The 27,606-nt window shown below is 48.0% G+C and overlaps 1 protein-coding gene and 1 long non-coding RNA gene across 7 annotated transcripts in view; one reads left to right on the forward strand and one right to left on the reverse strand.

The window, feature by feature from the left end:
* The window catches only part of LOC139275200 (uncharacterized), a 74,224-nt gene extending 48,269 nt beyond the window's left edge, over positions 1 to 25,955 (reverse strand). Inside the window, exons 1-3 of one of the 2 annotated variants that reach the window (XR_011595692.1) lie at positions 25,900 to 25,955; positions 20,737 to 20,992; positions 15,104 to 15,308 (exon numbers count right to left, since the gene is read on the reverse strand). This is a non-coding gene — a long non-coding RNA (uncharacterized lncRNA). Of the gene's footprint in view, positions 1 to 15,103; positions 15,309 to 20,736; positions 20,993 to 25,899 lie in introns of those variants that run through there. The other variant, XR_011595693.1, reaches the window with a different exon arrangement.
* The window catches only part of LOC139275199 (sister chromatid cohesion protein PDS5 homolog B), a 297,515-nt gene that overhangs the window by 104,663 nt on the left and 165,246 nt on the right, over positions 1 to 27,606 (forward strand). For all 5 annotated transcript variants that reach the window (XM_070892340.1, XM_070892337.1, XM_070892338.1 and 2 more), the window contains one exon: positions 11,502 to 11,596. In XM_070892340.1, coding sequence (XP_070748441.1) covers positions 11,502 to 11,596 — 95 coding nt within the window. The remainder of the gene's footprint in view (positions 1 to 11,501; positions 11,597 to 27,606) is intronic.

A 27,606-nucleotide genomic window follows, 5' to 3' on the forward strand; every position in this document is an offset into this window, starting at 1 on the left:
TTGGGGACTCTTGAGTCATCTGGGTCACCTGAGGCCTGCTGGCAGTTGCACACTCGTGGGTTCTGCCCTGTACATTTCTGCTCGCAAACACAATTCCAGTTAATTTATGAACATTGCTAGCACTTGTGTGCTGAGAGATTTGTTTGGTGTTATCACTGGTGGACATAAACACCTGTGCTATTGCAATGGCCTTACTGAGGGTCGGTGTCTCTACAGTCAAAAGTTTTTGTAGAATGGTCTCGTGGCCAATGCCCAGTACAAAAAAAGTCTGAGCATTTGCTCCAGGTAGCCATCAAACTCCCATTGTCCTGCAAGTCGCCTCAGCTCGACCTTCAGATCGCTGGCACATGTAGAACCGATACCTCACCATCAGCACGCTCTCCCTCGGGTTAAGATGCTCCCGAACCAGTGTACACAGCTCCTCATACGATTTATCTGTGGGTTTCACCGGAGGCAGAAGATTCTTCATGAGGCTGTTGGTCGGTGCCCCGCAGACTGTGAGGAGGACCGCTCTCCACCTTTTTGCAGCGCTTCCTTCTCTGTCCAGCTCGTTGGTACCGAGTACTGGTCTAGCCATTCAACATAGGCTTCCCAGTCCTCACCCTCCGAGAACTTATCCAGGATGCCCACAGTTTGCTGCAGATTTGCGTTGGATTCGTATTCTCATCGCCAGTTATTGTGTTCCTAACAGATGAGGCTGCACACAGGGAGGTTAAAGTAACAGTGACCTCCGTCTTTAATAAGACACTCCAGCGTGAGGAACAGGCCTTGGGGGCCAGCTTATATGCAGTGCTCCCAAGGGATGTGGGATCCGTTGGCACTTAAGGGGATGAGCTCCCTGATGGCGGAACATGCGAGTGCATGCTTTACAGATACACAACAGGGAACATGGAGATGGCAGAAACTCTGAACAAATATTTTATATTTGTCTTTACGGTAGAGGATACTAATATCTCAACAGTGGATAGTCAAGGGACTATAGAGGGGAGGAACTTAACACCATCAAAATCACTAAGGAGGTGACACTCGGTAAGCTAATGGGATCAAAGGTGGATAAATCTGCTGGTCCTGATGGCTTGCATCCAAGGGTCTTGAGAAGTAGCGGCAGGGATTGTGGATGCATTGGTTGTAATTTACTAACATTCCCTTTTATTCTGGGGAGGTCCCAGTAGATTGGAAAACTGCAAATGTAACGCCCTATTTTTTTTAAAAAAAGGAGGCAGACAAAAAGCAGGGAACTATAGACCAGGTAACCTAACATCTGTGGTTGGGAAAATGTGGGAGTCCATTTTGGCCACTTTGTGTGCCCTTGTTTTTAATTGGATACCGTCCTTTATTTCTTTAGCTAGCCATGGATGGCTCTCTTTTCTTTTAAACCCTTTCCTCTTCACTGGAATATATTTTTCTTGACAGTTATGAAATAGCTCCTTAAATGTACACCACTGCTCATCAACCGTCCCATACTTTAATTTATTTTCCCAGTCCACTTTAGCCAACACTGCCCTCATACCATTTTAGTCTCCTTTATTTAAGCGTAGTACGCTGATTTGAGATCCAACTTTCTCACCCTCCATCTGAATTTGAAATTCAAGTTCATTGCTAACATCTTCCAGTTGTGATGAAAGGACATCGACCTGAAATGTTAACTCTTTTTCTCTCTCCACAGATGCTACTTGACTTGCATTTTCTCTTTTTATTTCTACTTGACCTGCTGAGTATCAACAGCATTTTTATTTCAGATTTCCAGCATCCATAGTATTTTTCTTTTGTTGAAACTAAAGTCTGGTAGCTGGTCCTTTTACTAATTATGGTAATATTAAAGAAGCAGTAGCAGGACATTTGGAATAACATAATTCAGGCAGAGGCAGCATGGATTTATGAAGGGGAAGTCATGTTTGACAAATTTGCTGGAATTCTTTGAGGATGTAACGAACAGGGTAGATAAAGGGAACCAATGGATGTGGTGTATTTGGACTTCCAGAAGGCATTTGACAAGGTGCCACATAAAAGGTTACTGCACAAGATAAAAGTTCATGGGTTAGGGGTAATATATTAGCATGGATAGAGGATTGGCTAACTAACAAAAAAGAGTCGGGATAAATAGTTCATTCTCAGGTTGGCAATCAGTAACTAGTGGGATGCCGCAGGGATAGGTGCTGGGACCCCAACTATTTACAATCTATATTAATGACTTGGAAGAAGGGACCGATTGTAACTTAGCCAAGTTGCTGATGATACAAAGATGGGGGGATAGACAGGCTAAGTGAGTGGGCAAAAATTTGGCAGATGGCGTATAATGTTGGAAAGTGTGAGGTTATACACTTAGGCAGAAAAAAAATCAAAGATCAAGTTATTATTTAAATGCAGAAAAATTTCACAGTGCTGCAGCACAGTGGGACCTGGGGGTACTTGTGCATGAAACACAAAAGGATAGTATGCCGGTATAGCAAGTGATCAGGAAAGCCAATGTAATCTTGGCCTTTATTGCAAAGGGGATGGAGTAGAAAAGCAAGCAAGTCTTGCTACAGTTATACATGGTATTGGTGAGGCCACACCTGGAATACTGCATGCAGTTTTGGTTTCCATATTTAAGATATACTTGCTTTGGAGGCAGTTCAGAGAAGGTTCACAAGGTTGATTCTGGGGATGAGGGGGTTGACTTCTGAGGAAAAGTTGAGTCGGTTGGGCCTCGACTTACTGGAATTCAGAAGAATGAGGTGTGATCTTATTGAAACGTATAAGATTGAGGGGCCTTGACAAGGTGGATGCAGAGAGGATGTTTCCACTGATCGGGGAGACTAGAACTAGGGGGCATAGTCTTAGAATAAGAGGCTGCCCATTAACTGAGATGAGGAGAAATTTCTCCTGAGGCTTGTGAATCTGTGGAATTCGCTGCCTCAGAGCTGTGGAAGCTGGGTCATTGAACAGATTTAAGACAGAGAGAGACCGGTTCTTAACCGATAAGGAAATAAGGGGATATGGGGAGCAGGCAGTGAAGTGGACCTTAGTCCATGATCGGATCAGCCATGATCATGTTAAATGGCGGAGCAGACTCGAGGGGCCATACGGCCTACTCATGCACCTATTTCTTGTGTTCTTATGAACAGCTTTTAAGCAAGTGCAGAGCCATGGAAAAGGACACTGGGTGGTGGGGCAGTGGCGACAGGAAAAGAACAAAAGAGAGAAGTCTGATGGGGTGGAGGCCAGGAATGATAAAATGACATGAGATGATGGTGCAAGGCAACGTGAGGTGACAATGAGACAAGTACAGAAATGAAAGATGGGTTCAGAATAGGTATAAATAGTTAAATCCGAGGGGAGCAAACCATGGAAAATGTGTTGAAGGCTCCCCTGGAAGAAAGGCAGGCAGACCCCAGTGTTGTGGACCACCCTGCCAGTCGTGCACCAATAAGGAATGCCCACCCAAAGTTCCAACGCATACCAGCACAGGCTGTATGGGAGAAGATGGTTAAGGTCAAGTTGTCAAGCTCAATGTTCAGGCTGAGAGCCTGTAAAGTGCCTAGTAGAAAGATGAAGTGCTGTTTTCGAGTTTGCTTTGAGCTTCGTTGAACATTATATGAGGCTCAGGTCAGAGTGGGAATGGGATGGAGAATTGAAGTGGCAAGCGACTCGAAGTTCAGCATGGTCGCGCTTGCGTTTCGCTTTGATTTTTGTTAATTCTTCAGCTGCTGAAGCAAGGAAGTTATTAGCCACCTCGTCCGCTCTATCAACCAGCACACACATCTGGTACCAGGCTTTGTCGTTACCAATGTCGCAAACTCTGGCTGAGTGACGTGGCACAGAAGCTGCCAACATTTCTTAGTCGGTAGTCTGTCTCTGGGCCAGCATGCTGAGGATACAGCTGTAATGAGAAATTTGATAAACCAAGACTGTTCACTGTAGAAGAGAAACTTGGAGGGGAGAACTGATGAAATTATTATGTGGTTTGAAAATGGGTAAATCGTGAAATATTTATTTTCGTTGGTGGATCAGCAACCATTAATACAGGATTAGTATACAAGAGTAAATTGATTATACAAGAGTAAATTAATTTGAAAGTATATTTTTCACACTTATTGGAATATGGAATGTGTTATTGTAAGTGGTTATTGAGGCTGAGTTGATCTTGGCATTTAAGAGGGAAATGGATTACCACGTAGAGAGGAACAAAAATAAAGGTACAGGGAGAAGGGATTATAGCCAATAACTGCAACGAGCAGAAGAACAAGCCTGATCGGCCAAATGTGTGAACAGTTCTATGATTCTTGGTTTTAAAAACAAAAACAATTAAGTAATTGTTAAAATAAAGGTCCGAAAAAGACTCATGCTGAACTTTATTTTTTTATATCGAACTTTAATGTTTAATATAGAAATAAGGCTGCTCCTTGCATTCGACAAGTTTATTTTTGTAATATTGATTTTGAGGTTTTTGGCGTCTGAGCTGAAAACAAATAAAACCAGCTGGACCATTACTTGGTAATCAGGTCGAGGTTAAGTATGTTGAGAATATTGTAATTTTAAATAAATTCTGAATTTTTTAGTATTTTTTTTCCTCTGCGCGCGCCCCCGCCCCCCTCCTTCACCCCAAAAGAAAAATCTGCAGAGCCCATTTCTTCCTTATATGGAATGCCCAGGTGACAAGTTGAGCTGTTGTGAAGGTGATGTGATTTTTAATGATCTCTGGTAGTTTGCTGCATATTACTTTATTCAAGCTCTCAGCCTGAATGCCAGTCTCAACATTTTTGGCACATGGGTTGGTTTTTCTGAAGTGAGGGATAGAGAGATATTGATGGATCAATTTGATTCATTTGGTGTTGGGAAACGATTGTAGTGATCTGGAGTATGGAGAGTAGTCCTGCAGTGACTCTGGAAAGGGTAGGCTTGATGAGTTGAATAATATTTTCTTATTCCAAGCTTTCTTATATTCTGTATTCAACCATGGAGCCTGCCGATATCTTTTTCCAAATCTCCATTCAAATTTGCAAAACCACTTCTAGTATCAAAGAGAAGCAAGAAATCAGATTTCTGAGTATCTGATTTATCAACTGAATCATTCATTGCTGAATGGCATTCAAATTTTGATGAATATACAAGAAAACGTTGTCTGTTTGCAACGTCAAACTTCTGATTGGTCCCCTTGGAGGACAAGACACACAACAGTTTGTCTGGAATGTGCAACTTTCTCCTGCCTGCTGGAGAGTAATCAAGATCGTTACAGTGTGTAATTTGATTGTTACAGCCAGGCTCACTGTACTAACCTTAGTCCTTTCCGAGAACAGACAGGGCTCACCCTCACCAGTTCGGAGCACTCATCTCACTCACACTACCGAATTCAGATAAGGGGTGAGGCCATGGAGGGAATTTAACATGAGGATGAGAATTTTAAAATCAACGTGTTGGGTGGACAGTGTTCCCCCTCTTTATTTTTAGGTGCCAGTCTCTGACTTGTTGCGTGACCCATAAAATTTTGCATTCAAAAGCTGGTAAGCGGCCTGCGCAGGACCTTCAGACAGCTGTTGCTGGTGATGGACCATGAGCCAATGTTGGTCAATGAGCACAGAGGCGATGGGTGAATGGGACTTGCTGCATGTGTGCAGCAGAGTTTTGGATGAGCTCAAGTTCATTGAGGGTGACAGATAGGAGGCTGGCCAGATGAACATTGGAATAGTTGAGGTCAGCAAATAACATCTAAATGTAATCTGATGCATGTTGTAGGACCAACAAAGAATCGATGTTCCCTCTAATTTTGTTAGGCCTTGCGCAACCCGTTCAAAATACCGCACATGCGTGAATTTTGTATTGAAAAGCCGGCTGCGCGGGTTCTCTGTCGCGCTGCGCAACTTACAGGGAGCGTTGCACAGAATATGCTCAATTTTAAATTTTTTGAAAAATTATCATTTATTACCTATCCCTAGTTGCCCTTGAGAGGGTGGTCATGTGCTGCCTTCTTGAACTGCAGCGGTCTGTGATGGGGGTGAGGAGCAGGAGAAAGTGTGCAGGTATAAAGGGGGTGGGGGTGGAAGAACATCATCCCGATCTAACAGAGTGGGAGAACGTGATTTATCTTCCCATCTGGATCATGTTCTTGCTCTCTCCCTCCTATCAACACATTGCACCGGATAACGATCTTCCACCTTCCCCACTGTTCTCCCTGTCCTTTCCCTGGGATCCTGACCACCTTAAACCCTCTGAGCTCCTCTGCTCCCCGACACACTCTCCGAGCACCCTGCCTCTTTCTATCATCACATCCCCCGCCCCAAGCACCTTTGCTCCTCGCGCCCCTTTCAGAGTTCCCCGACGCTTCTCTTCTCCCCTCTCTTTTCTCTCTCTCTCCTCTCTTTTCTCTCCTCCTCTCTTTTCTCTCCTCCTCTCTTTTCTCTCCTCCTCTCTTTTCTCTCCTCCTCTCTTTTCTCTCCTCCTCTCTTTTCTCTCCTCCTCTCTTTTCTCTCCTCCTCTCTTTTCTCTCCTCCTCTCTTCTCACTCTCTCTTCTCACTCTCTCTCCTCTTCTCACTCTCTCTCCTCTTCTCACTCTCTCTCCTCTTCTCACTCTCTCTCCTCTTCTCACTCTCTCTCCTCTTCTCACTCTCTCTCCTCTTCTCACTCTCTCTCTCTCTCTCTCTCTCTCTCTCTCTCTCTCTCTCTCTCTCTCCTCTTCTCACTCTCCTCTCTCCAAACTCTTCACCTTCAATTCCCCCCCCCCCCATCCTCGCTCGCTTCCTTCTCACTCCCTCTCTTTCTTTTATTTCTTTTATTTTCTCTCTTTCTCTCCCTCCCCCCATCCCCACGATCCTTCGCTCCCTCTCTCTTCCCCCCCCACGATCCTTCGCTCCCTCTCTCTTCCCCCCCACGATCCTTCGCTCCCTCTCTTCTCCCCCCCACGATCCTTCGCTCCCTCTCTTCTCCCCCCCCCCCCCCCACGATCCTTCGCGCCCTCTCTTTTCCCCCCCCCCTCACGATCCTTCGCTCCTTCTCTTCTCCCCCCCCCCCACCCCCAACAATCCTTCGCTCCCTCTCTTCTCCCCCCCCCCCACGATCCTTCGCTCCCTCTCTTCTCCCCCCACGATCCTTCGCTCCCTCTCTCTCTTCCCCCTCCCCCCCCCCCCCCCCCCAACGATCCTTCGCTCCCTCTCTCGCCCCCCCCTCCCCCCCACGATCCTTCGCTCCCTCTCTCCCCCCACGATCCTTCGCTCCCTCTCTTCTCCCCCCCCCCCCCACGATCCTTCGCTCCCTCTCTTCTCCCCCCCCCCCCTCCCCCACGATCCTTCGCTCCCTCTCTTCCCCCCTCCCCCCCCCACGATCCTTCGCACCCTCTCTCCCCACCCCCCTCCCCCCCACCCCCCCCCCGGCAACGATCCTTCGCTCCCTCTCTTTCCCCCTCACCCCCCAACATCCTTCGCACCCTCTCTTTCCCCCCCCCCCCCGCAACGATCCTTCGCTCCCTCTCTTTCCCCCTCCCCCCCCACGATCCTTCGCTCCCTCTCTTCCCCCCTCCCCCCCACGATCCTTCGCTCCCTCTCTCTCTTCCCCCCCCCATGATCCTTCGCTCCCTCTCTCTTCTTCCCCCCCCCCCCACGATCCTTCGCTCCCTCTCTTTCCCCCCCCCACGATCCTTCGCTCCCTCTCTTTTCCCCCCCCCCCCACGATCCTTTGCTCCCTCTCTCCACCCCCCCCCCCCACGATCCTTCGCTCCCTCTCTCCCCCCCCACGATCCTTCGCTCCCTCTCTACCCCCCCCCACGATCCTTCGCTCCCTCTCTTCCCCCCCCTCACGATCCTTCGCTCCCCCTCTGTCCCCCCCCCCCCCCCAACGATCCTTCGCTCCCTCTTTCTTCCCCCCCCCCCCCACACACGATCCTTCGCTCCCTCTCTTCCCCCCTCCCCCCCCACGATCCTTCGCTCCCTCTCTTCCCCCCCCCCCCCACGATCCTTTGCTCCCTCTTTCTTCTCCCCCCCCATGATCCTTCGCTCCCCCTCTGTCCCCCCCCCCCCCAAACGATCCTTCGCTCCCTCTTTCTTCCCCCCCCCCCCCCCACGATCCTTCGCTCCCTCTCTTCTCCCCCCCCCCCCCACGATCCTTCGCTCCCTCTTTCTCCCCCCCCAGCCCCCACGATCCTTCGCTCCCTCTCTCCCCCCCCACGATCCTTCGCTCCCTCTCTCCCCCCCCACGATCCTTCGCTCCCTCTCTTTCCCCCCCCCTCACGATCCTTCGCTCCCCCTCTGTCCCCCCCCCCCCAAACGATCCTTCGCTCCCTCTTTCTTCCTCCCCCCCCTCACGATCCTTCGCTCCCCCTCTGTCCCCCCCCCCCCAAACGATCCTTCGCTCCCTCTTTCTTCCCCCCCCCCTCACGATCCTTCGCTCCCCCTCTGTCCCCCCCCAAACGATCCTTCGCTCCCTCTTTCTTCCCCCCCCCCCACGATCCTTCGCTCCCTCTCTTCCCCCCCCCCCCCCCCCCCACGATCCTTCGCTCCCTCTCTTCCCCCCCCCCCCCCCACGATCCTTCGCTCCCTCTTTCTCCCCCCCCCCCCCCCCCACGATCCTTCGCTCCCTCTCTTCCTCCTCCCCCCCCCCCCACGATCCTTCGCTCCCCCTCTGTCCCCCCCCCCCCCACACGATCCTTCGCTCCCTCTCTTCTCCCCCCCACGATCCTTTGCTCCCTCTCTCCACCCCCCCACCACGATCCTTCGCTCCCTCTCTCCCCCCCCCCCCCCCCACGATCCTTCGCTCCCTCTCTCTCTCTTCCCCCCCCCCCCCCCCCCCCCCCCCCACGATCCTTCGTTCCCTCTCTCCCCCCCACGATCCTTCGCTCCCTCTCTTTTCTTCCCCCCCCCCCCCCCCCCCACGATCCTTCGCTCCCTATCTCCCCCCCCCCCCCCCCCCCCCACACACGATCCTTCGCTCCCTCTCTCCCCCCCACGATCCTTCGCTCCCTCTCTTCTCCCCCCCCCCCCACGATCCTTCGCTCCCTCTCTTCTCCCCCCCCCCCCCACGATCCTTCGCTCCCTCTCTTTCCCCCCCCCCCACGATCCTTCGCTCCCTCTCTTCCCCCCCCCCCCCCCCCACCCCCCCAACGATACTTCGCTCCCTCTCTCCCCCCCCCCACGATCCTTCGCTCCCTCTCTTTTCCCCCCCCTCACGATCCTTCGCTCTCCCTCTGTCCCCCCCCAAACGATCCTTCGCTCCCTCTCTCCCCCCCCCCCCCACGATCCTTCGCTCCCTCTCTCTCCCCCCCCCCCCCCCGATCCTTCGCTCCCTCTTTCTTCTCCCCCCCCCCCCCCCCCCACGATCCTTCGCTCCCTCTCTTTCTCCTCCTCCCCCCCCCCCCCCATGATCCTTCGCTCCCTCTCTCTTCACCCCCCCCCCCACGATCCTTCGCTCCCTCTCTTCCCCCCCCCTCCACGATCCTTTGCTCCCTCTCTCCACCCCCCCCCCACGATCCTTCGCTCCCTCTCTCTTCTCCCTCCCCCCCCCCATGATCCTTCGCTCCCTCTCTCTTCTCTTCCCCCCCCCCCCCACGATCCTTCGCTCCCTCTTTCCCCCCCCCCCCCACGATCCTTTGCTCCCTCTCTCCACCCCCCCCCCACGATCCTTCGCTCCTCTCTCTTCTCCCCCCTCACGATCCTTCGCTCCCCCTCTGTCCCCCCACACACGATCCTTCGCTCCCTCTCTTCCCCCCTCCCCCCCACGATCCTTCGCTCCCTCTTTCTTCTCCCCCCCCCCACGATCCTTCGCTCCCTCTCTTCCCCCCCCCCCCTCACGATCCTTCGCTCCCTCTCTTCCCCCCCCCCCCCACGATCCTTCGCTCCCTCTTTCTCCCCCCCCCCCACGATCCTTCGCTCCCTCTCTTCCTCCTTCCCCCCCCCCCCCCCCCCCACGATCCTTCGCTCCCCCTCTGTCGTCCCCCCCCCCCCCCAAACGATCCTTCGCTCCCTCTTTCTTTCCCCCCCCCCCCACACGATCCTTCGCTCCCTCTCTTCTCCCCCCCACGATCCTTCGCTCCCTCTCTCCCCCCCCCCCCCCCCCGCGATCCTTCGCTCCCTCTCTTCCCCCACTCCCACGATCCTTCGCTCCCTCTCTTCCCCCCCCCCATGATCCTTCGCTCCCTCTCTCTTCCCCCCCCCCCCCACCACGATCCTTCGCTCCCTCTCTTTCCCCCCCCCACGATCCTTTTCTCCCTCTCTCCACCCCCCCCCCCCCCACGATCCTTCTCTCCCTCTCTTCCCCCCCCCTCCCACGATCCTTCGCTCCCTCTCTTCTCCCCCCCCCCCCCCACGATCCTTCGCTCCCTCTCTCTCTCTCTCTCTCTTCCCCCCCCCCCCCCACGATCCTTCGCTCCCTCTCTCCCCCCCACGATCCTTCGCTCCCTCTCTCCCCCCCACGATCCTTCGCTCCCTCTCTTTTCTTCCCCCCCCCCCCCACGATCCTTCGCTCCCTCTCTCCCCCCCACGATCCTTCGCTCCCTCTCTTTTCTTCCCCCCCCCCCCCCAACGATCCTTCGCTCCCTCTCTTACCCCCCCTCCCACGATCCTTCGCTCCCTCTCTTTCCCCCCCCCCCATGATCCTTCGCTCCCTCTCTTTCCCCCCCCCCCCCCCCAACGATCCTTCGCTCCCTTTCTCCCCCCCCCCCCACGATCCTTCGCTCCCTCTCTGCCCCCCCCACGATCCTTCACTCCCTCTCCCCCCCCCCCCCCCCACGATCCTTCGCTCCCTCTCTCCCCCCCCCCCCCCCCCCCACACGATCCTTCGCTCCCTCTCTTCTCCCCCCCACGATCCTTCGCTCCCTCTCTTCTCCCCCCCACGATCCTTCGCTCCCTCTCTTTTCTCCCCCCCCCCCCCCAACGATACTTCGCTCCCTCTCTTCCCCCCCCCCCCCACGATCCTTCGCTCCCTCTCTTCCCCCCCCCCCAACGATACTTCGCTCCCTCTCTTCCCCCCCCACGATCCTTCGCTCCCTCTCTTCCCCCCCCCCCCCCCACGATCTTTCGCTCCCTCTCTTCCCCCCCCCCACGATCCTTCGCTCCCTCTCTTCCCCCCCCACGATCCTTCGCTCCCTCTCTTTCCCCCCCCCCCCACGATCTCTCTCTCTCTCTCTCTCTCTCTCTCTCTCTCTCTCTCTCTTTTTCCCGCCTCCTCTCTCTCTCTCTCTTTTTCTCGCCCCCTCTCTCTCTCTCTCTTTTTCTCGCCCCCTCTCTCTCTCTCTCTCTCTCTCTCTCTCTCTCTCTCTCTCTCTCTCTCTCTCTTTCCCCTCTCCACCATCCCCCCCATGATGCTTGTGCAGGCCCCAACTGCTGTACCGTAGTATTGCACATGCACGACTGGATTGAGTGCGCATGTGCAGTACCAAGTGGAAACGCATGCGCAGAGGGACTCAAAACTTTACTATATTCTAGCTAATAGATGACTAAAACATTACCTGTTGTAGTTAAGGTACTCATTAAATAGATTTACAATTAAATACATTAAGTTTCTATCCTCCTATTATTACTGCAATTTTTCCTTGTAGATTCAATGACATCCATGTTCCTATCCGCCTTGAATGCGTGAAGTTTGCAAGTCACTGCCTTATGAACCATCCAGATTTGGCAAAAGACCTTACTGGTAAGTATCCAGTTGACTTTAATTTGTATATAATGTACTGGTTTCTTAACTAATAGTTGAAAAATAAATCCACTTTTTTGTTTTCCTTTGTTATGTCACCGTGGTAATGGGAGGCTGAATCTTTGTGATATCCCCCAAAAATGGAGCAAAAAAGTGTGTTGAAGTCGTGTCGGTGACTTAATGTGGTTAAATATGTACCCCATGAAAGAGTGTGCATTACAAAAATTGGGAAGGCAAAAGAAATAGGCAACTATTAATAACTACCTTAAATGTAAAAAAAAAAGGTCTCCAGGTTGTTCACGGACGCAATCATAAAATGAAAATGAATATTGAGCTGAAGAAGAAAATACTAGGGTTGACTCGGTGGATTTTAAGGCGAGCCTTAAAAGAGGAGAGATTGATGGATGGTTGTATGAGGGAAATCTAGAGTTAAGGTGCTCGGCCTAGATGGATAAAGGCTCAGCTGCCAATGGTGAGGCCAAGGGAGGGGATGAACTTCAAAATGAGCCAGAGAAACTGAGTTCTGTAGTGATTACAGGACCGGAGGAGGTTCGAGATAGGGAGGCCATGAAGAGATTTCAACACCAGGATGATTTTAAATTTAAGTGTCTAAGCTAGGAGGCATTGTCGGTCAGCAAGCACAGGGTTGATGAGTGAGCGGGACTTGGTGCATGATCGGATATGGACAGCTGAATTTATGAAGAATGAGGATGGGAGATGTAAAGTCCTTACTCTACAGTATGAAACCACACGAGGCACATTCTGGGGACAAGGTCACTCTGTGACCGTAACTCTTTATTCACAGGACTCCAAAGACGATGACCCTGCGTGGGACCTCCCTTTTTATAGCTGTGTGATCAGGCAAGGAGTGTCTCCCACAAGTTCACCCCTTGTGGTCAAGGTGTGCATCTAGGTTGAGTGTATACAGTCATCCAGTGGTGTTACATTGTGGTTACATGCATGACAGGAGGTTGGCCAAGAAAACATTGGAATCAATGCGCCTGGAACTGATGAGGGTTTCAGCAGAAAATGGGCTGAGGGAGGCAATCTTATGGAGTTGGAAGTAGGTAGTATTTGTAATGAAGGGGATATAGGATCGGAAGCTAAGGTCAAACAGAAAGTCACAGTTGTGGACCGTCTGATGCAGCTTGAGACAGTGATCGGGGAGGGAATAGAATCAATGACCAGGGTATGAAGTTTGTGGTGACTGAAAACAATGGCTATGGTCTTCCAACTGTTTAATGAGAGGAAATTGCTATGCATCCGATACTGTATGCTAGACAAGCACTACAACAACACCGAAGCAGTGAAGGGACCGAGAGGCGGTGATACGGAAGAGCTTGGTTATCCATTTACATATGGAAGCTGACCCGATGTGTATGGATGATGTTGAGGGCCAGCAAGTAGCTGAGGATGAGTAGGGAGACAAGAGGGAGGATATTAACGACTTGGAGGAAGGGACTGAGCCAAGTTTGCTGACGATACAGAGATGGGAGGAAAAGCAATGTGTGAGGAGGACACAAAAAAATCTGCAGAAGGACACAGGCAATGTGAGTGGGCAAAAATTTGGCAGATGGAGGAAAATGTTGGAAAGTGTGAGGTCATGCACTTTGGCAGAAAAAAAATCAAAGAGCAAGTTATTATTTAAATGGAGAAAGATTGCAAAGTGCCGCAGTACAGCGGGACCTGGGGATACTTGTGCATGAAACATAAAAGGTTAATATGCAAGTGATCAGGAAGGCCAATGGTATCTTGGCCTTTATTGCAAAGTGGATGGAGTATAAAAACAGGGAAGTCTTGCTACAGCTGTATAAAGTATTGTTGAGGATACACCTGGAATACTGCATGCAGTTTTGGTTTCCATATTTACGAAAGGATATACTTGCTTTGGAGGCAGTTCAAAGAAGGTTCACTAGGTTGATTCAGGGGATGAGGGGGTTGACTTATGAGGAAAGGTTGAGTAGGTTGGGCCTCTACTCATTGGAATTCAGAAGAATGAGAGGTGATCGTATCGAAACGTATAAGATTATGAGGGGGCTTGACAAGGTGGATGCAGAGAGAATGTTTCCACTGGTGGGGGTGGGTGGAAGATGAGAGCTAGAGGGCATGATCTTCGAATAAGGGACCGCCCATTTAAAACTGAGATGAGGAAGAATTTCTGCTCAGGGTTGTAAATCTGTGGAATTTGCTGCCTCAGAGCTGTGGAAGCTCGGACATTGAATAAATTTAAGACAGAAACAGACAATTTTTTGAGCGATAAGGGGTTATGGGGAGCGGGCGTTGAAGTGGAGCCAAGTCGATGATCAGATCAGCCATGAATCTTATTGAATGGCAGAGCAGGTTCGAGGTGCCATATGGCCTACTCCTGTTGCTATTTCTTATGTTCTTATAGTGCGTGGACAGGAAGAGAGGCCATTGATGGAGATGCTTGGCTACAGTTGGTATAATTAAGAGTGGAGCACACCAGGGCAGTCCCACTGAGCTGGACAATGAAGGCGAAGCGTTGGAAGAGAGTGGTTTGGTTTACTGTGTGAAAGGTTGTAGAGTTGTTGAAAATAAGGAGGGATCATGCACCACTTTCACAGTCACAGAGAAAGTGACTTGAGTTATGGCTGTTTCAGTGCTGTAGCAGGGATGGAAACGTGATTGGGAAAGATTCAGGGAGCTGTGGGAAAGACTGGAATGAATTTGGGAGACAACAACGTGCAAGTGCTAGCTTACATCTTCAGAGAATTTGACTGAAGGTTGAAACAACTTATTATTTTTATTATAGATCTTGGTGTTATGACATTTAGACTCTGCATATTTGAGTCCCCAATCTTCAAAAGGACAAGATTCTTTGCAAAGATTTCAGAGATGAACAAAGTGCATGATTATGGGGTTTGTGATCTTCGTAATGAAAAGAGACTATCCAGAACTGAAGTGGGCTTTGATTGGAGAAAAGATTGAGAGGGAAAGATAATCTGGGTCTTTAAATTCCTAAAAGACATGGGAAGTCTAAATGTGATTTAATTTAGACTGTGACAGTAGGGCTGGAATGCCCAGTCCAAAATAAATCAACCTCAAGAAGAATAACAGATTTCAAGAATTCCCCTTTACACCCCACAGAGGCATGGATATGTGGAACACAATCCGAGCTGAAGTAGTTAATGCTGTGACTTTAGCTCCAAAAAATAACTGGATAAGTGCAACCTTGTGAATGGGATTGAAGGATAAGTATGGACAAAGATAATTGAAGTCTCCACTGAAGTACAAGATTTTTGTGTTGCTGGAACCAGAAAGCTTCATGTGTTGATGGAGTATGAATAAATATTCTGGAGTTTAGTTTGGGATCTGGGGAGAAATTATACAGAGCTTTACCCTAAGGAAATTAAGACCAGGCCATTTGCTTCCGCAGACCACACAAAATCTAGTCCATTGTGAATTCAAGCAACTTATTAAGATTTAAAAAAAATTTTCACCGGAAATGATTATTTTTTGTCACTTCTATTAATTTGAGGCTGTCGTAATTGGAGCTCAATACAATGGATGAACATTTAAAATTCCTTGCATCACATGTTGGTTGTGTTGATAAATACTCTTTCAGCAGAGACTCCCAACAATTCTCATTTCCTTTTCAACATGAACAGTGAGGTTACAAGATATTTTGTATTTCCAGGCTTGAAGTGAAAATTTCACGATGCTGTGCTGCTGTAAATCAGAAGGGCGATTACTGCAAACAAAAGACAGAATACAGTTCAAAAGATCTGATATTACTGATAGCATGACCTTTTGACATGGAAAATGCAAGTGCTTCTGTCATGAACTGCATTGCAACTTTTATTTTGATTTTCAACTTGCTGTTTGTATAGTGAAATCCAAGGACGTGGTAACGTGACACTTGGAAAATCACTGATTAGGCAGGGTCAGCACGATTTTATGAAGGGGAAATGGTGTTTGACAAATCTTAGTTTTTTTGAGGATGTAATTACCAGGTTAGGTAAAAGAGGAAATAGTTGATATGGTATATTTTGATTTTTCACAACCCATTCAATAAGGTGCCACACTGAGGGGCCAAGTTTCCACAGGATAAAAAACGGGCGCCCCTCCGAGCTGGGTGCCCGTTTTTCGCGCCTAAAACGGCGCCAGAAAAAAAACGCGCTATTCTCGAGCGCTCTGCAGCTCCTTGTCTATTTGGCGCGGCGCCCAGGGGGGCGGAGCCTACACTTGCGCCAATTTTGTAAGTGGGAGGGGGCGGGTAATATTTAAATTAGTTTTTTTCCTGCCGGCAACGCTGCGCATGCGCGTTGGAGCGTTCGCGCATGCTCAGTGTGAAAAAAAACATTGGCACTCAGCCATTTTTGTAGTTCTTTGTAGCTGTTTAATTTTTGAACATTTTTTAATAAAACCACATTGCCATCAGCACTGAGGCTTCCCTTCTCACTGTCTCCTTCCCCTCCCTCCCCTCCGCGGCAACAAGCCGCTGTCTCCTTCCCCTCCCTCCCCTGCGCGGCAACAAGCCGCTGTCTCCTTCCCCTCCCTCCCCTGCGCGGCAACAAGCCGCTGTCTCCTTCCCCTCCCTCCCCTGCGCGGCAACAAGCCGCTGTCTCCTTCCCCTCCCTCCCCTGCGCGGCAACAAGCCGCTGTCTCCTTCCCCTCCCTCCCCTGCGCGGCAACAAGCCGCTGTCTCCTTCCCCTCCTTCACCTGCGCGGCAAAAAGCCGCTGTCTCCTTCCCCTCCCTCACCTGCGCGGCAACAAGCCGCTGTCTCCTTCCCCTCCCTCCCCTGTGCGGCAACAAACGGCGGTTTCCTTCGAACGATGGCTGAAGCACTTTCACACAGGTAGGAAGATGGTTTATTTAATCTTTTCTTTGCTTATAAATGTTTATTGTATAATATTTGTCGAAGTATAAATAAGGATTGATTGTAGAATTTAATGAGTTCCCTTCCCCCCCCCCGCCCCCCCCCCACCTCGTTCTGGACGCCCAATTTGTAACCTGCGCCTGATTTTTTAATGTGTAGACAAGGTTTTTTCAGTTCTACAAAAATCTTCACTTGCTCCATTCTAAGTTAGTTTGGAGTACGTTTTCACTGTGGAAACTTTGAAATCAGGTGTCGGTGGCCGGACACGCCCCCTTTTGAAGAAAAAATTCTGTTCTAAAGTAGAACTGTTCTACCTCACTAGAACTGCAGGAAAAAAAATGTGGAGAATTGCGATTTCTAAGATAGTCCGTTCTCCACCAGTTACTCCTAAAAATCAGGTGCAAATCATGTGGAAAGTTGGGCCCAATAGGTTGTTACACAAGATTAAGGCTCATGGGATTGGGAGTAATATATTAGCATGGATTGAGGATTGGTTAACCAACAGAAAGCAGAAACCCTGTAGTAAGAATAAATGGCTCATTTTCAGGATGGCAGGGTGTAATTCGTGTAGTGCTGCAAATGGATAGCTTCGGCCTAAGCTATTTACAATCAATATCAATGACTTGGATCAGGGGACAGTGTATTATATCCAAGTTGTTGATAATACCATGTGGGAAAGCCAGTTGTGAAGAGGACGCAAAGAGGGCTGCAAAGGGATAAAGACTGGTTAAGTGAGTAAGCAATAAGGTGGCACATGGAGTAAAATGTGGCAAGTGTGAAACTATCCACTTTGGTGGGAAGAATGGAAAAATAGAATATTTTTTTAAAAGATGGAAGCTTAGTAAATGTTGGGATTCTCAGGGATTTGGGTGTCTTTGTATACGAATCAAAGAAAGTTAACAGGCACAGCAAGAAATTATGAAGGCAAATAGTATGCTGGCCTTTATTGGCGTATACAAGTAAGGAAGTCTTAGTGCAATTATGTAGGGCTTTGGTGTGGACAGATTTGACAAGAATGGGCCTATATTCTCTGGAGTTGAGAAGAATGAGGGATGATCTCATTGAAACTTACAACATTCTTCGAGGGCTTGACGGGGTAGATGTTGAGGGGCTGTTTTCCCTGGAGAGTTAGAACTTGGGATCATCGTCTCAGGCTAAGGGGTCTGCTGGCCATTTAGGACTGAAGTGGAGAAACTTCTGCACTCAGTGGTGTGTTAATCATCAGAATTCCCGAATCCAGAGGGCTGTGGATGCTCAGTTGATGAGTATATTCAAGACTGAGATCGATAGATTTTTGAGCATTATGGGATGTGGGCAGGAAAGTGGAGTTGATGTAAAAGCTCAACCATGATATTGAATGGCGAAGCTGGCTTGAGGGGCCAAATGGCCTACTCCTGCTCCTATTTCTTGTGTTCAATCTTCTTGGACTCTCTTTAAAGGAGCTGTACACTTCAGTTTTATCAACTACAACTCCTTGAAGTTGAGAGCTTCTTCAGGAGGAAAATTCAATTTTTCTGTGCTCGTTTAATCCCTGATTTTGGAGAGGAAAAATAGCTTACTTTGAAATACCTGATTTGCTCAAATGTAATTCATAACACTAACAAATCACAAGTTAATAGATGGGCAACATAACAAAAGTAAGCAAGGTGGGTACTTAAACATCAAATGAAAAGTTACTAAGAATGTATGAAAACTAATCAAGAATGAGAAGTCAGCAATGGAATCACTCCAAATTTTATTTGAAACTTCTTTTGACCACTATTTTGGATTTGTTAAAATGAGAAACTTTGTACTGGAAATGGAATTTGTAACAAATTATAATATGTGCAAGAAATTAATACAATTTAAATGCATAACAGCATGCATCCGTGCCTGCGCACCCAGATTTATTTTTTGAATGAATGCAAGACTGGTCTTTCAGAGAATAGTGGAATTTGCTGATAAGCTGAGCTTCCTGCTCCAGTCCTGTGTAATAGTGGAAATTTACTGAGGAGTAAATCCCTGAGCGAAATCATTTCTGAGAATAGTGAAAGAAACAAGAATAATATTTGCAAAAGCACAGTACTACAGATGTTGGAAATCTGAAGTGAGAACTGAAAATGCTGGAAATTTCGTCAGAACTGGGAAAAATTTAGAGATGTAACAGGTTTTAAGCAAATCCAGAGGCAGTGAAAGTGGGTGGGGTGGAAAGAACAAAAGAGAATGTCTGTGATGTGATGGAAGCCAGGAGAGCTTAAATGGTGCGAAGCAAAAGGAGATGGTAATAGGACAAGTGAAAAAACTAAAGCTGGGTCTGGAGGAGGTGTAAATGGGAATATCAGAATCATCGCAACAGCTGCCCTCCAAAAGAATGGGGGCAGAGGTAATGATCTGAAATTGTTGAATTCGTCTTTAGTCCAGAAGGTTGTAAAGTGCCCAGTAGAAAGTTCCTCGAGCTCACGTTGAGCTTCATTGGAACAGCGTAAGAGGACAGAGGTCAGGGTGGGAGAATCTTTTTTGTTTTGTTGTCTAATAGTATTAATCAAGATGAAGGTTAAACTTTTTTTTAACTTTTTGCAATGGAAGTATCTATGTTTAAGGGATTGCTAATTGATACAGCATCTTGCATGTGCGACAAATGAAACTGCACTTTGAAATGTGGCATTGCTTATATTCTAAAATGTAAACCTATTTACACCAGCTGCATTTTAAACTTTATTTTTCTTGGAATGCAAAAGCAACCAGCTTAAAAAAATAATTGATCTAAATTCTGGAAGGGCTATACTTTTGCATTTGGAGGGAAATTCTGACAAGTCCTGGATTTAAACATAAAGCAAAATCCTTCCATAACTAAGCACCATTAAAGATGGGGTGAAGGAAATATGCAAACTGGTTTAATTAATTTTATGTATTTTTTGGTTTGCGTTAAAGCCCACACTCTAAACCTTGTCTATAAAGAGCTACTAACCTGTGTTGTATGTATGGATTTATTTATTTATGTAACTGGCATTTACTCATCTACCTGCAGTGGGTGAAAAACACTTTCAAGGACCAAATAGAAACATTTGACAATTTATAAGCTGATCTATTATTTCCGAATTGTTCCTTTCATTGGCGACATGAGTCCTATCGTATAGTAATGTAATCTCTTAGTCACTCTGAGCAATTCCACAGGAAATTGAAATTTAAAATAAATGTATTCTCTGGATGTGTGCGAGGCTGGCAGTGCTGCATTTATTGCTTGTTCCTTGGCTGCCCTGATGAGGAGCTGGTGGTGAATCTTCCCTTTTGAACTGCTGCCATTTATGTGGTGCTGGTGCGCTCTTGATAGGAAATTCCAGGATATTGACTCAGTGACGATGAAATAACAGAGATGTCCAAATTAGAATGACGTGACTTCCCTTTCTTGGAAGCAAACTTAGAGGTAATGGTGTTCCCAAGAAATTGTTGCTCGTCCTTTGTTGTTTGAGGTTGCAAGGGAAGGAGATGCTATCAAGGGAGTCTCGATGAGTTGCTGCAGTGTATCCTGCAGATCGATCATGCTGCAGTGTGCTACTAATGGAAGAGTCGGTTAATGAGCCTAATTACAGGGATGCCAATTAAGTGAACCGCCCTGTTCTGGATGGTAAGTTTGTTGTGTTATTGGAGCTGCACTTGTCTGGCAAATGGTAAAGATTCCACCACACTCCTGATTTGATACTTGCAGATGGTGGATACACTTTGAGAGGTCAGGAATTGAACCACTTGTAGAGTATCCAGCCTCTGCCCTGCTCTTGTAATCATGGTCTTGGCTCAGATCAGCTACTGGTCAGCAGTGGCCCTCAAAATGTTGATGGTGGGGAACTTGGCAATGGTGGTGCTGTTGAAAATCAGGGGGATGGCTGGGCAGTTATTGAGGAGGAGTTGCTTGATGGCAATGCCTGGGGAGAAGGAGGAGGAATGGGGGAGAATTGCGCCTTCATCAAATTAACCATTCCGGGAACCTAGTTGGTATTATCCAATTGATAGAACAAATCAACACACTGGATATGTAATGGGGAACCTCCTTTTAGTTCATTGCATAACCTGTGCATGCATATGCACCCCCAGAAAAAACGGCAAATACTTACCTCGCGATTCTCCGATATCTTTAAGGCTGTTTCCAGCTCGGCGTGGCGCAGCGCAGCAGGAGCTGCTGGGGGCGGAGCTACACCACTGCGCCAAAAACAGTGCCAGCAGCTCCTGGCCCTCCCAGCGCGTCCTGTCTCCGGGCGACGACCCGATGCCTGGCCGAAGGGATGTCGCCCCTATCCCGGGCCGAGTGGCCTGACAGCACTTACCTCTTCCGTGGCGGCGGCCCGCCCACCCGGCATCTCGCTGAGGGTGGGCCCCACCCGAAGTCCTGGGCGGCGGTCATCCATCTGCTGGGTGCCTGCCCTGCCCAAAGTGGGAGCGGCGTCGTCGGCGGGACCCACAAGTCCTGGGCGGCGGTCCAGCATCTGCTGTGGGTGGGCAGTCCTCGTCGGCGGCAGGGCCCGCTGCCCGGCATCTCCTGGGGGGGCCCCGTCCCAGCAGGATGTTGGAGGGCTCCCGGTGCTGCAGTAGATGAGGAGAAACTTTTAATTTTTTATTTATTTTTTTTAAATTTAATTTTTTTTGATTTATAGATCATTTATTATTGATGATGACTCCATTTGTAAAAGTGAAGTGTTTAATGCTTGTAAAATCCCCTAACTTCACCCTAACTTCCCTTCTCTCTCTCCCCACCTCCCCCCCCACCCCACATCTCTTGTTCCCTGCGCCTAATTTATAAAGTGCAGGCAAAGTTTTTCTGAGCATACAAAAATCTACACTTATTCCATTCTAAGTTAGCTTGGAGTAGGTTTTCACTGTCTGAACTTGTAAAACAGGCGTAAGTGGCTGGTAACGCCCCTTTTGGGAAAAAACTGTTCTAAAACAAAACTATTCTAACTCGCTAGAATTGGAACAAACTAAATGCTGAGAATTGCAATTTCTAAGATACTTCATTCTAAACTAGTTGCTCCAAAAAAAATAGGAGCAAAACATGAGCCTAAACTTGAACCCCATAAAACCATGCAGTTATTTTTTCCCCCAACAATAGTTTTTCGACTTTGCAATAGTTTCAGAATCAATACTTACTGCTCTGAATCTGAGTCAACACCTCATGCCCAATGATTTACTTACATTTCATAACTTATGCACTTCACCCATATGAAGTGGATGAGCATTATATACCATCGATCTTAGTTTCTAATTAAACAGGTTTTGGAGAACCCTCAAATCCAGTTTAGTAGCTGAAGTGTACAAGGTGTGAAATCCATGGGAGTAATAAACGGCAGATTAAATGGATATTAGAAGATTGGTGTTATTTGGCACTATTCAGATCAGAAAATCAGGTTTGCATCGATTACCTGATAGTCAGATGAAATATGTAGGCTTTGAAATGCATGGTTTATTCTAACCTCAATTTATTAATTAGCTGACTTTAGAGTCTAGCATGCTGAGCCTTCTAAATGTTTAAAATGCTGACATTTACGAATTCTATATTGCAGTGTAAAGAGCACATTAGTATGCAGATTTTTTTTAAATTTCAATTTCTTACTGTGCATCTCCTCGTGTGTTTAATGTGCCAGTGTGAAGTATATATTATAGGGTTTAAACTAAGTTGGCAGGGGGTGGGCATCAGGATGTAGCATTAGAAAGGAGAAATGAGGCGCACAAAGGATTGGGAGAGACAGATAGCACTAGATTAAGAAATAGTACGGTATTAGGTGGAGTCAGACTAAGAGCGAATACAAAAAGGGCTAAGATAGGTTTGCAGTACAAGTGTGGTAAATGAAGTTGGTGAGCCGCAGGCGCGAATAACCACATGGGAATAAGATGATGTGGTGATACCGGAGACCTAGATCAAAAAAGGGAAAGATTGAGTACTAAATATTCCTGAATATATGGGGCTAGATTTTTGTTTTTTGGCAAACTCTTATGTAGTTTTACGCCAAAATTACTGTTTCTGCTGTGCTACCGTTTTTCGGTAAGCCCAATCAATATGCAGATTAAAGTCACCCAAGATAACTGCTCTACTTTTATTGCACGCATCCCTAATTTCTTCTTTAATGCCATCCCCAACCTCCCTACTACTGTTTGGTGGTTTGTACACAATGTCCACTAGCATTTTCTGCCCTTTGGTGTTCCGCAGCTGTACCCATACAGATTCCACATCATCCAAAGTAATGTCCTTCCTTACTATTGCGTTAATCTCCTTTTAACCAGCAACGCTACTCCACCTCCTTTTTCCTTTCTGTCTATCCTTCCTGAATATTGAACACCCCTGGATGTTGAGTTCCCAGCCTTGGTCACCCTGGAGCCATGTCTCTGTAATTCCAATTACATATGTTAACGGCTATCTGTGCAATTAATTTATCCACCTTATTACGAATGCTCCTCTCATTGAGGCACAGAGCCTTCAGGCTTGTTTTTTTAACACTTTGTCCTTTTAGAATTATGTTGTACTGTGGCCCTTTTTGATTTTTGCTTTTGATTTCTCTGGCCTCCATTTTTCCTTATCTCCTTTCTACTTTTTGCTTCTGCACCCATTTTACTTCCCTCTGCCTCCCTGCATAGATTCCCACCCCCTGCCATATTAGTTTAAGCCCTCCCCCAATAGCACTAGCAAACACTCCCCCCGAGGACATCGGTTCCAGTCCTGCTCAGGTGCAGAGGATTGGTGGGGCCAATTAGGGACCAAAATGGAGACCTACACATGAAGGCAGAGGAGATGGCTGAGGTACTAAATGAGTACATTGCATCTGTCTTTACCAAGGAAGGAGATGCTGCCAAAGTCATGGTGAAAGAGAAGGTAGTTAAGATATTCGATGGGATAAAAATTGATGAAAAGGAAGTACTAGAAAGGCTGGCTGTATTTAAATTGGATAAGTCACCAGGACCGGATGGGATGCATCCGAGAATGTTGAGGGAAGTAAAAGTGGAAATTGCGGAGGTACTGGCCATAATTTTCCAATCCTCCTTGGATATGGCGCTGGTGCCAGAGGACTGGAGAATTGCAAATGTTACACCCCTGTTCAAAAAAGGGTGTAAAGATAAACCCAGTAACGACAGTTTAACCCCGGGAGTGGGGAAGCTTCTGAAGTGATAATCCGGGACAAAATTAGCAGTCACTTGGACAAGTATGGATTAATTAAGGAAAGCCAGCACGGATTTGTAAAGGCAAATCATGTTTAACTAACTCGATTGAGTTTTTTGATGAGTTCGGTAATAGGAGCACTGCTTTTCTTGATATATATATTAATAACTTAGACTTGGGTGTACAGGGTACAATTACAAAACTTGGCAGAATAGTGATAGACTTCAAGAAGACTTAGACAGGCTGGTGGAATGAGCAGACACGTGGCAGATGAAATTTAACGCAGAAAAGTGTCGAGTGATAAATTTTGGTAGGAAGAATGAGGAGAGGCAATATAAACTAAAGAGTATAGGAACAGACACCTGGGGGTACATGTGCACAGATCGTTGAAGGTGGCAGGGCAGGTTGATAAAGCAGTTAAGAAAGCATACGGGATCCTGGGCTTCATAAATAGAGGCATAGAGTACAAAAGCAAGGACGTCATGATGAGCCTTTATAAAACACCGCTTCAGCCTCAACTGAAGTATTGTGTCCAATTCTGGGCACCGCACTTTAGGAAGTATGTGAAGGCCTTGGAGGGCGTGCTAAAAAGATTGACGAGAATGGCTTCAAAGAGATGAGGGACTTCAGTTACATTAATAGGCTGGAGAAGCTGGGGTTGTTCTCCTTGAAGCTGAAGATTTGGAGGAGATTTGATAGAGGCGCTCAAAATCATGAGTCGAGACAGAGTAGGTAGAGAGAAACTGTTTCCATTGGTGGAAGGGTCGAGAATCAGAAGACACGGATTTAAGGTGATTGGCAGAAGAACCAAAGGCGACATACAAAAAAACTTTTTTACGCAGAGTGGTTAGGATCTGCAATTCACTGCCTGAAAGGGTGGTGGAGGCAGATTCAACTTTGGCTTTCAAAAGGGAATTGGATAAGTACCTGAATGGTGGTGCAGGCTCGAAGGGCCGAATGGCCAACACCTGCACCTATTTTCTGTTTGAAGGGGAAAAAAAATGCAGTGAGACGAGGAAAGGGCAGGGGAGTGAGACTAGCTGTAGTGCTCTTGCAGAGAGCTGGTACAAGCTCAACAGGCAGAATGGCCTCCTGTGTTGTAACCATTCAATGATTCTATGATTTTTGAATCTAACCTCCGACTGATATAGTACCAGCTATCAACAGCAACTGCTGGGCACATTGGAACTTTAAATATACCATGATATTCAATATTGTATTTTAAACTTTAATTTGATTAGACTATATTTTATTATTAAGAGATGTATTGTCAGCACAACGTTTTAAGCATAGGAACAGGAGTTGGCCATTCAGTCGCTCGTGTTTATTCTGCCCTTTAGTTGGATCATTGCCTATCTGTATCTCGACCCCATTTACATGCTTTAGCTCCAAGACCCTTGAAACCTTTACCTAATAAAAATCTAGCAATCTCTGTTTTGAAAGCTTCAATTGACCCAACATCCACAGACTTTTGGGGGAAGAGTTCCACATGTCTACTACCCTTTGTGTGGAGAAGTGCTTCTTGATTTTGCTCTAAATTGTGCCGGCTCTCTGCATGAGCACGTCAGTTAGTCCCACTCCACCTCGTTCTGAACTCCAACCATAGGAAATAGTTTCCCTTTATCTGCTCCATTGTCTTGAAGGCTAGCACTTTAAACAAAAATGTCACTAGTTTAACTAGCTGCTACTTAACATAGCTGTCTCAGCTGGCAAGATTACAAAGTTCAGCTAGTTGTTGAGGTGAATCTGTTATTGTATCCATTAATAATTTAATTTATTTTAATTTATATTTTAGAACATTAAAAAAGCAGAGATGAGGCACTATTAATTATTTGCAGAGCAGAATAGTTAAAGGATAACTATATGTAATGGTGGATGTTAGTGTTGAGCATGTTCAAAACAAGGCACTTTATAAAAAAAAAATTGATCAAGGTAGGAAACTTTATTTTTCTGGAGCCCACTTTCTATCCCCTGTCCTCCTGTCCCCAATGGTGACCAATGGTTGAGATAAGAAACCTATCTGACTGTTTTTCTAAGATGAGTTGACAAAAGGTGCACATGTGCAAGAAATGAGTTTTCTGCTAGCTTTTTCTTCCTCCACTACAGCAAAATGCTCCAACTCGTAGCCTGATTGTAAATCCGATTGTGGAATCCAGTTCAAATCCTACTTTTGACCAATATGAACACTCTTCCTCTGACTAAAAGTCCTTTGTTTGTCCTGCCCAGACAATGGGCCCAAGTTTCCACAAGAAAAAATACGGGCGCCCCTCCGAGCTGGGCGCCCGTTTTTCGCGCCTAAAGCGGTGCCTAAAAAAATCCTCGGTATTCTCCACCTACTTACAGGTCCCCTGGCACTCGGCGCAGTCAGCACGAGCTGTGGGGGGGCGGAGCCAGGTCCCGGCGCTGAAAACAGTGCCGGGACCTCTGCACATGCGCGCTACAGTCGGCACGCAAGTGCAGTAGCTCCAGGCGCCGAACTGTGTGGGAGGGGCCCGAAGCACGCAGCCCCTAGCCCTGGCCCAATGGCCTCACTGGGGCTGCGTGAATGAGGCTCCTCCCACGGCCAGCTCCTGCTCCCCGCCCGACCAGACCCGACACCCGCTCCCCCCCCACCCTGCCCCGACCAGAGACCCGACACCCGCTCCCCCCCTGGCACCGACCCGAGACTCGCTCCCCACCCCCCCCCCCCCCCGGACCCGACACCCGTTTCCGCCCCCCCCCCCAGGACCCGACACCCGTGCCGACCCGACACCCGCTCTCTCCCCTCCCCCCCCCCCCCACCCACTCACCGAGACCCGCGACCCGATGGCCCCCCCGCGCCGACCCGACATCGCTCCCCCCGCGCTGACCCGACACCCGACGGCCCCCCCCCCCCCCCCCGACCAGACACCCGCTCTCCCCCACCCCGACTGATCCGACCTGCGCTCCTGTTCCCCGACCCGATGCTCTTCCCCCTCCCTCTCTCTCTCCCTCCCTCTCTCCCTCCCTCCCTCTCTCCCTCCCTCCCTCTCTCCCTCCCTCCCTCCTCTCTCTCTCTCTCTCTCCCTCCCTCCTCTCTCTCTCTCTCCCTCCTCTCCCTCCCTCCTCTCCCTCCCTCCTCTCTCTCTCTCTCTCTCTCTCTCTCCCTCCCTCCCTTCTCTCTCTCTCTCCCCTCCCTCCCTCCTCTCTCTCCCTCCCTCCTCCCTCCCTCCTCTCTCCCTCCCTCCTCCCTCCCTCCTCTCTCTCCCTCCCTCCTCCCTCCCTCCTCTCTCTCCCCCATCGCTCAGCGGCACGAACGGCTGCAGAATTCTCCCTGGCTGAAGCACTTTCACACAGGTAGGAAGATGGTTTATTTAATCTTTTCTTGGCTTATAAATGTTTATTCAGGTTGGATTTATTTGTATAATATTTGTAGATGTATAAATAAGGATTTATTGTCGAATTTAATGAGTTCCCCTCCCCCCCCCCCCCCCCACCTCGTTCTGGACGCCTAATTTGTAACCTGCGCCTGATTTTTTAATGTGTAGAACAGGTTTTTTCAGTTCTACAAAAATCTTCACTGGCTCCATTCTACTTTAGTTTGGAGTACATTTTCACTGTGGAAACTTTCAAATCAGGCGTCAGTGGCCGGACACGCCCCCTTTTGAAGAAAAAATTCTGTTCTAAACTAGAACTGTTCTACCTGACTAGAACTGCAGAAAAAAAAATGTGGAGAATTGCGATTTCTAAAATAGTCCGTTCTCCACCAGTTGCTCCTAAAAATCAGGCGCGAATCATGTGGAAACTTGGGCCCATTGTCTTGCAAAATAATTGTTCTTTCCACCACTTTTTCCTCCAGGTGTAATTCTCTCCCTATACCTCTCCGCCTCTCGACCTCTTTCCTCCTTTTGAAAACCTACCTCGATGACCCTCATCTGCCCGAATATCTCCTTCTGTGACTCGCTGTTGAATTTTGTTGATCACGCTTCTGTGAAGCACCTTCGGATGTTTTACTATATTCAAGGATCTATATAAATGCAAGTTGTTGTAACTCCACACCATGTCCAATCTCGAGCCAAGAAACAAGATA

This window comes from Pristiophorus japonicus, chromosome 10 (genome assembly GCF_044704955.1).
Source record: "Pristiophorus japonicus isolate sPriJap1 chromosome 10, sPriJap1.hap1, whole genome shotgun sequence".
Lineage (NCBI taxonomy): Eukaryota > Metazoa > Chordata > Chondrichthyes > Pristiophoridae > Pristiophorus > Pristiophorus japonicus.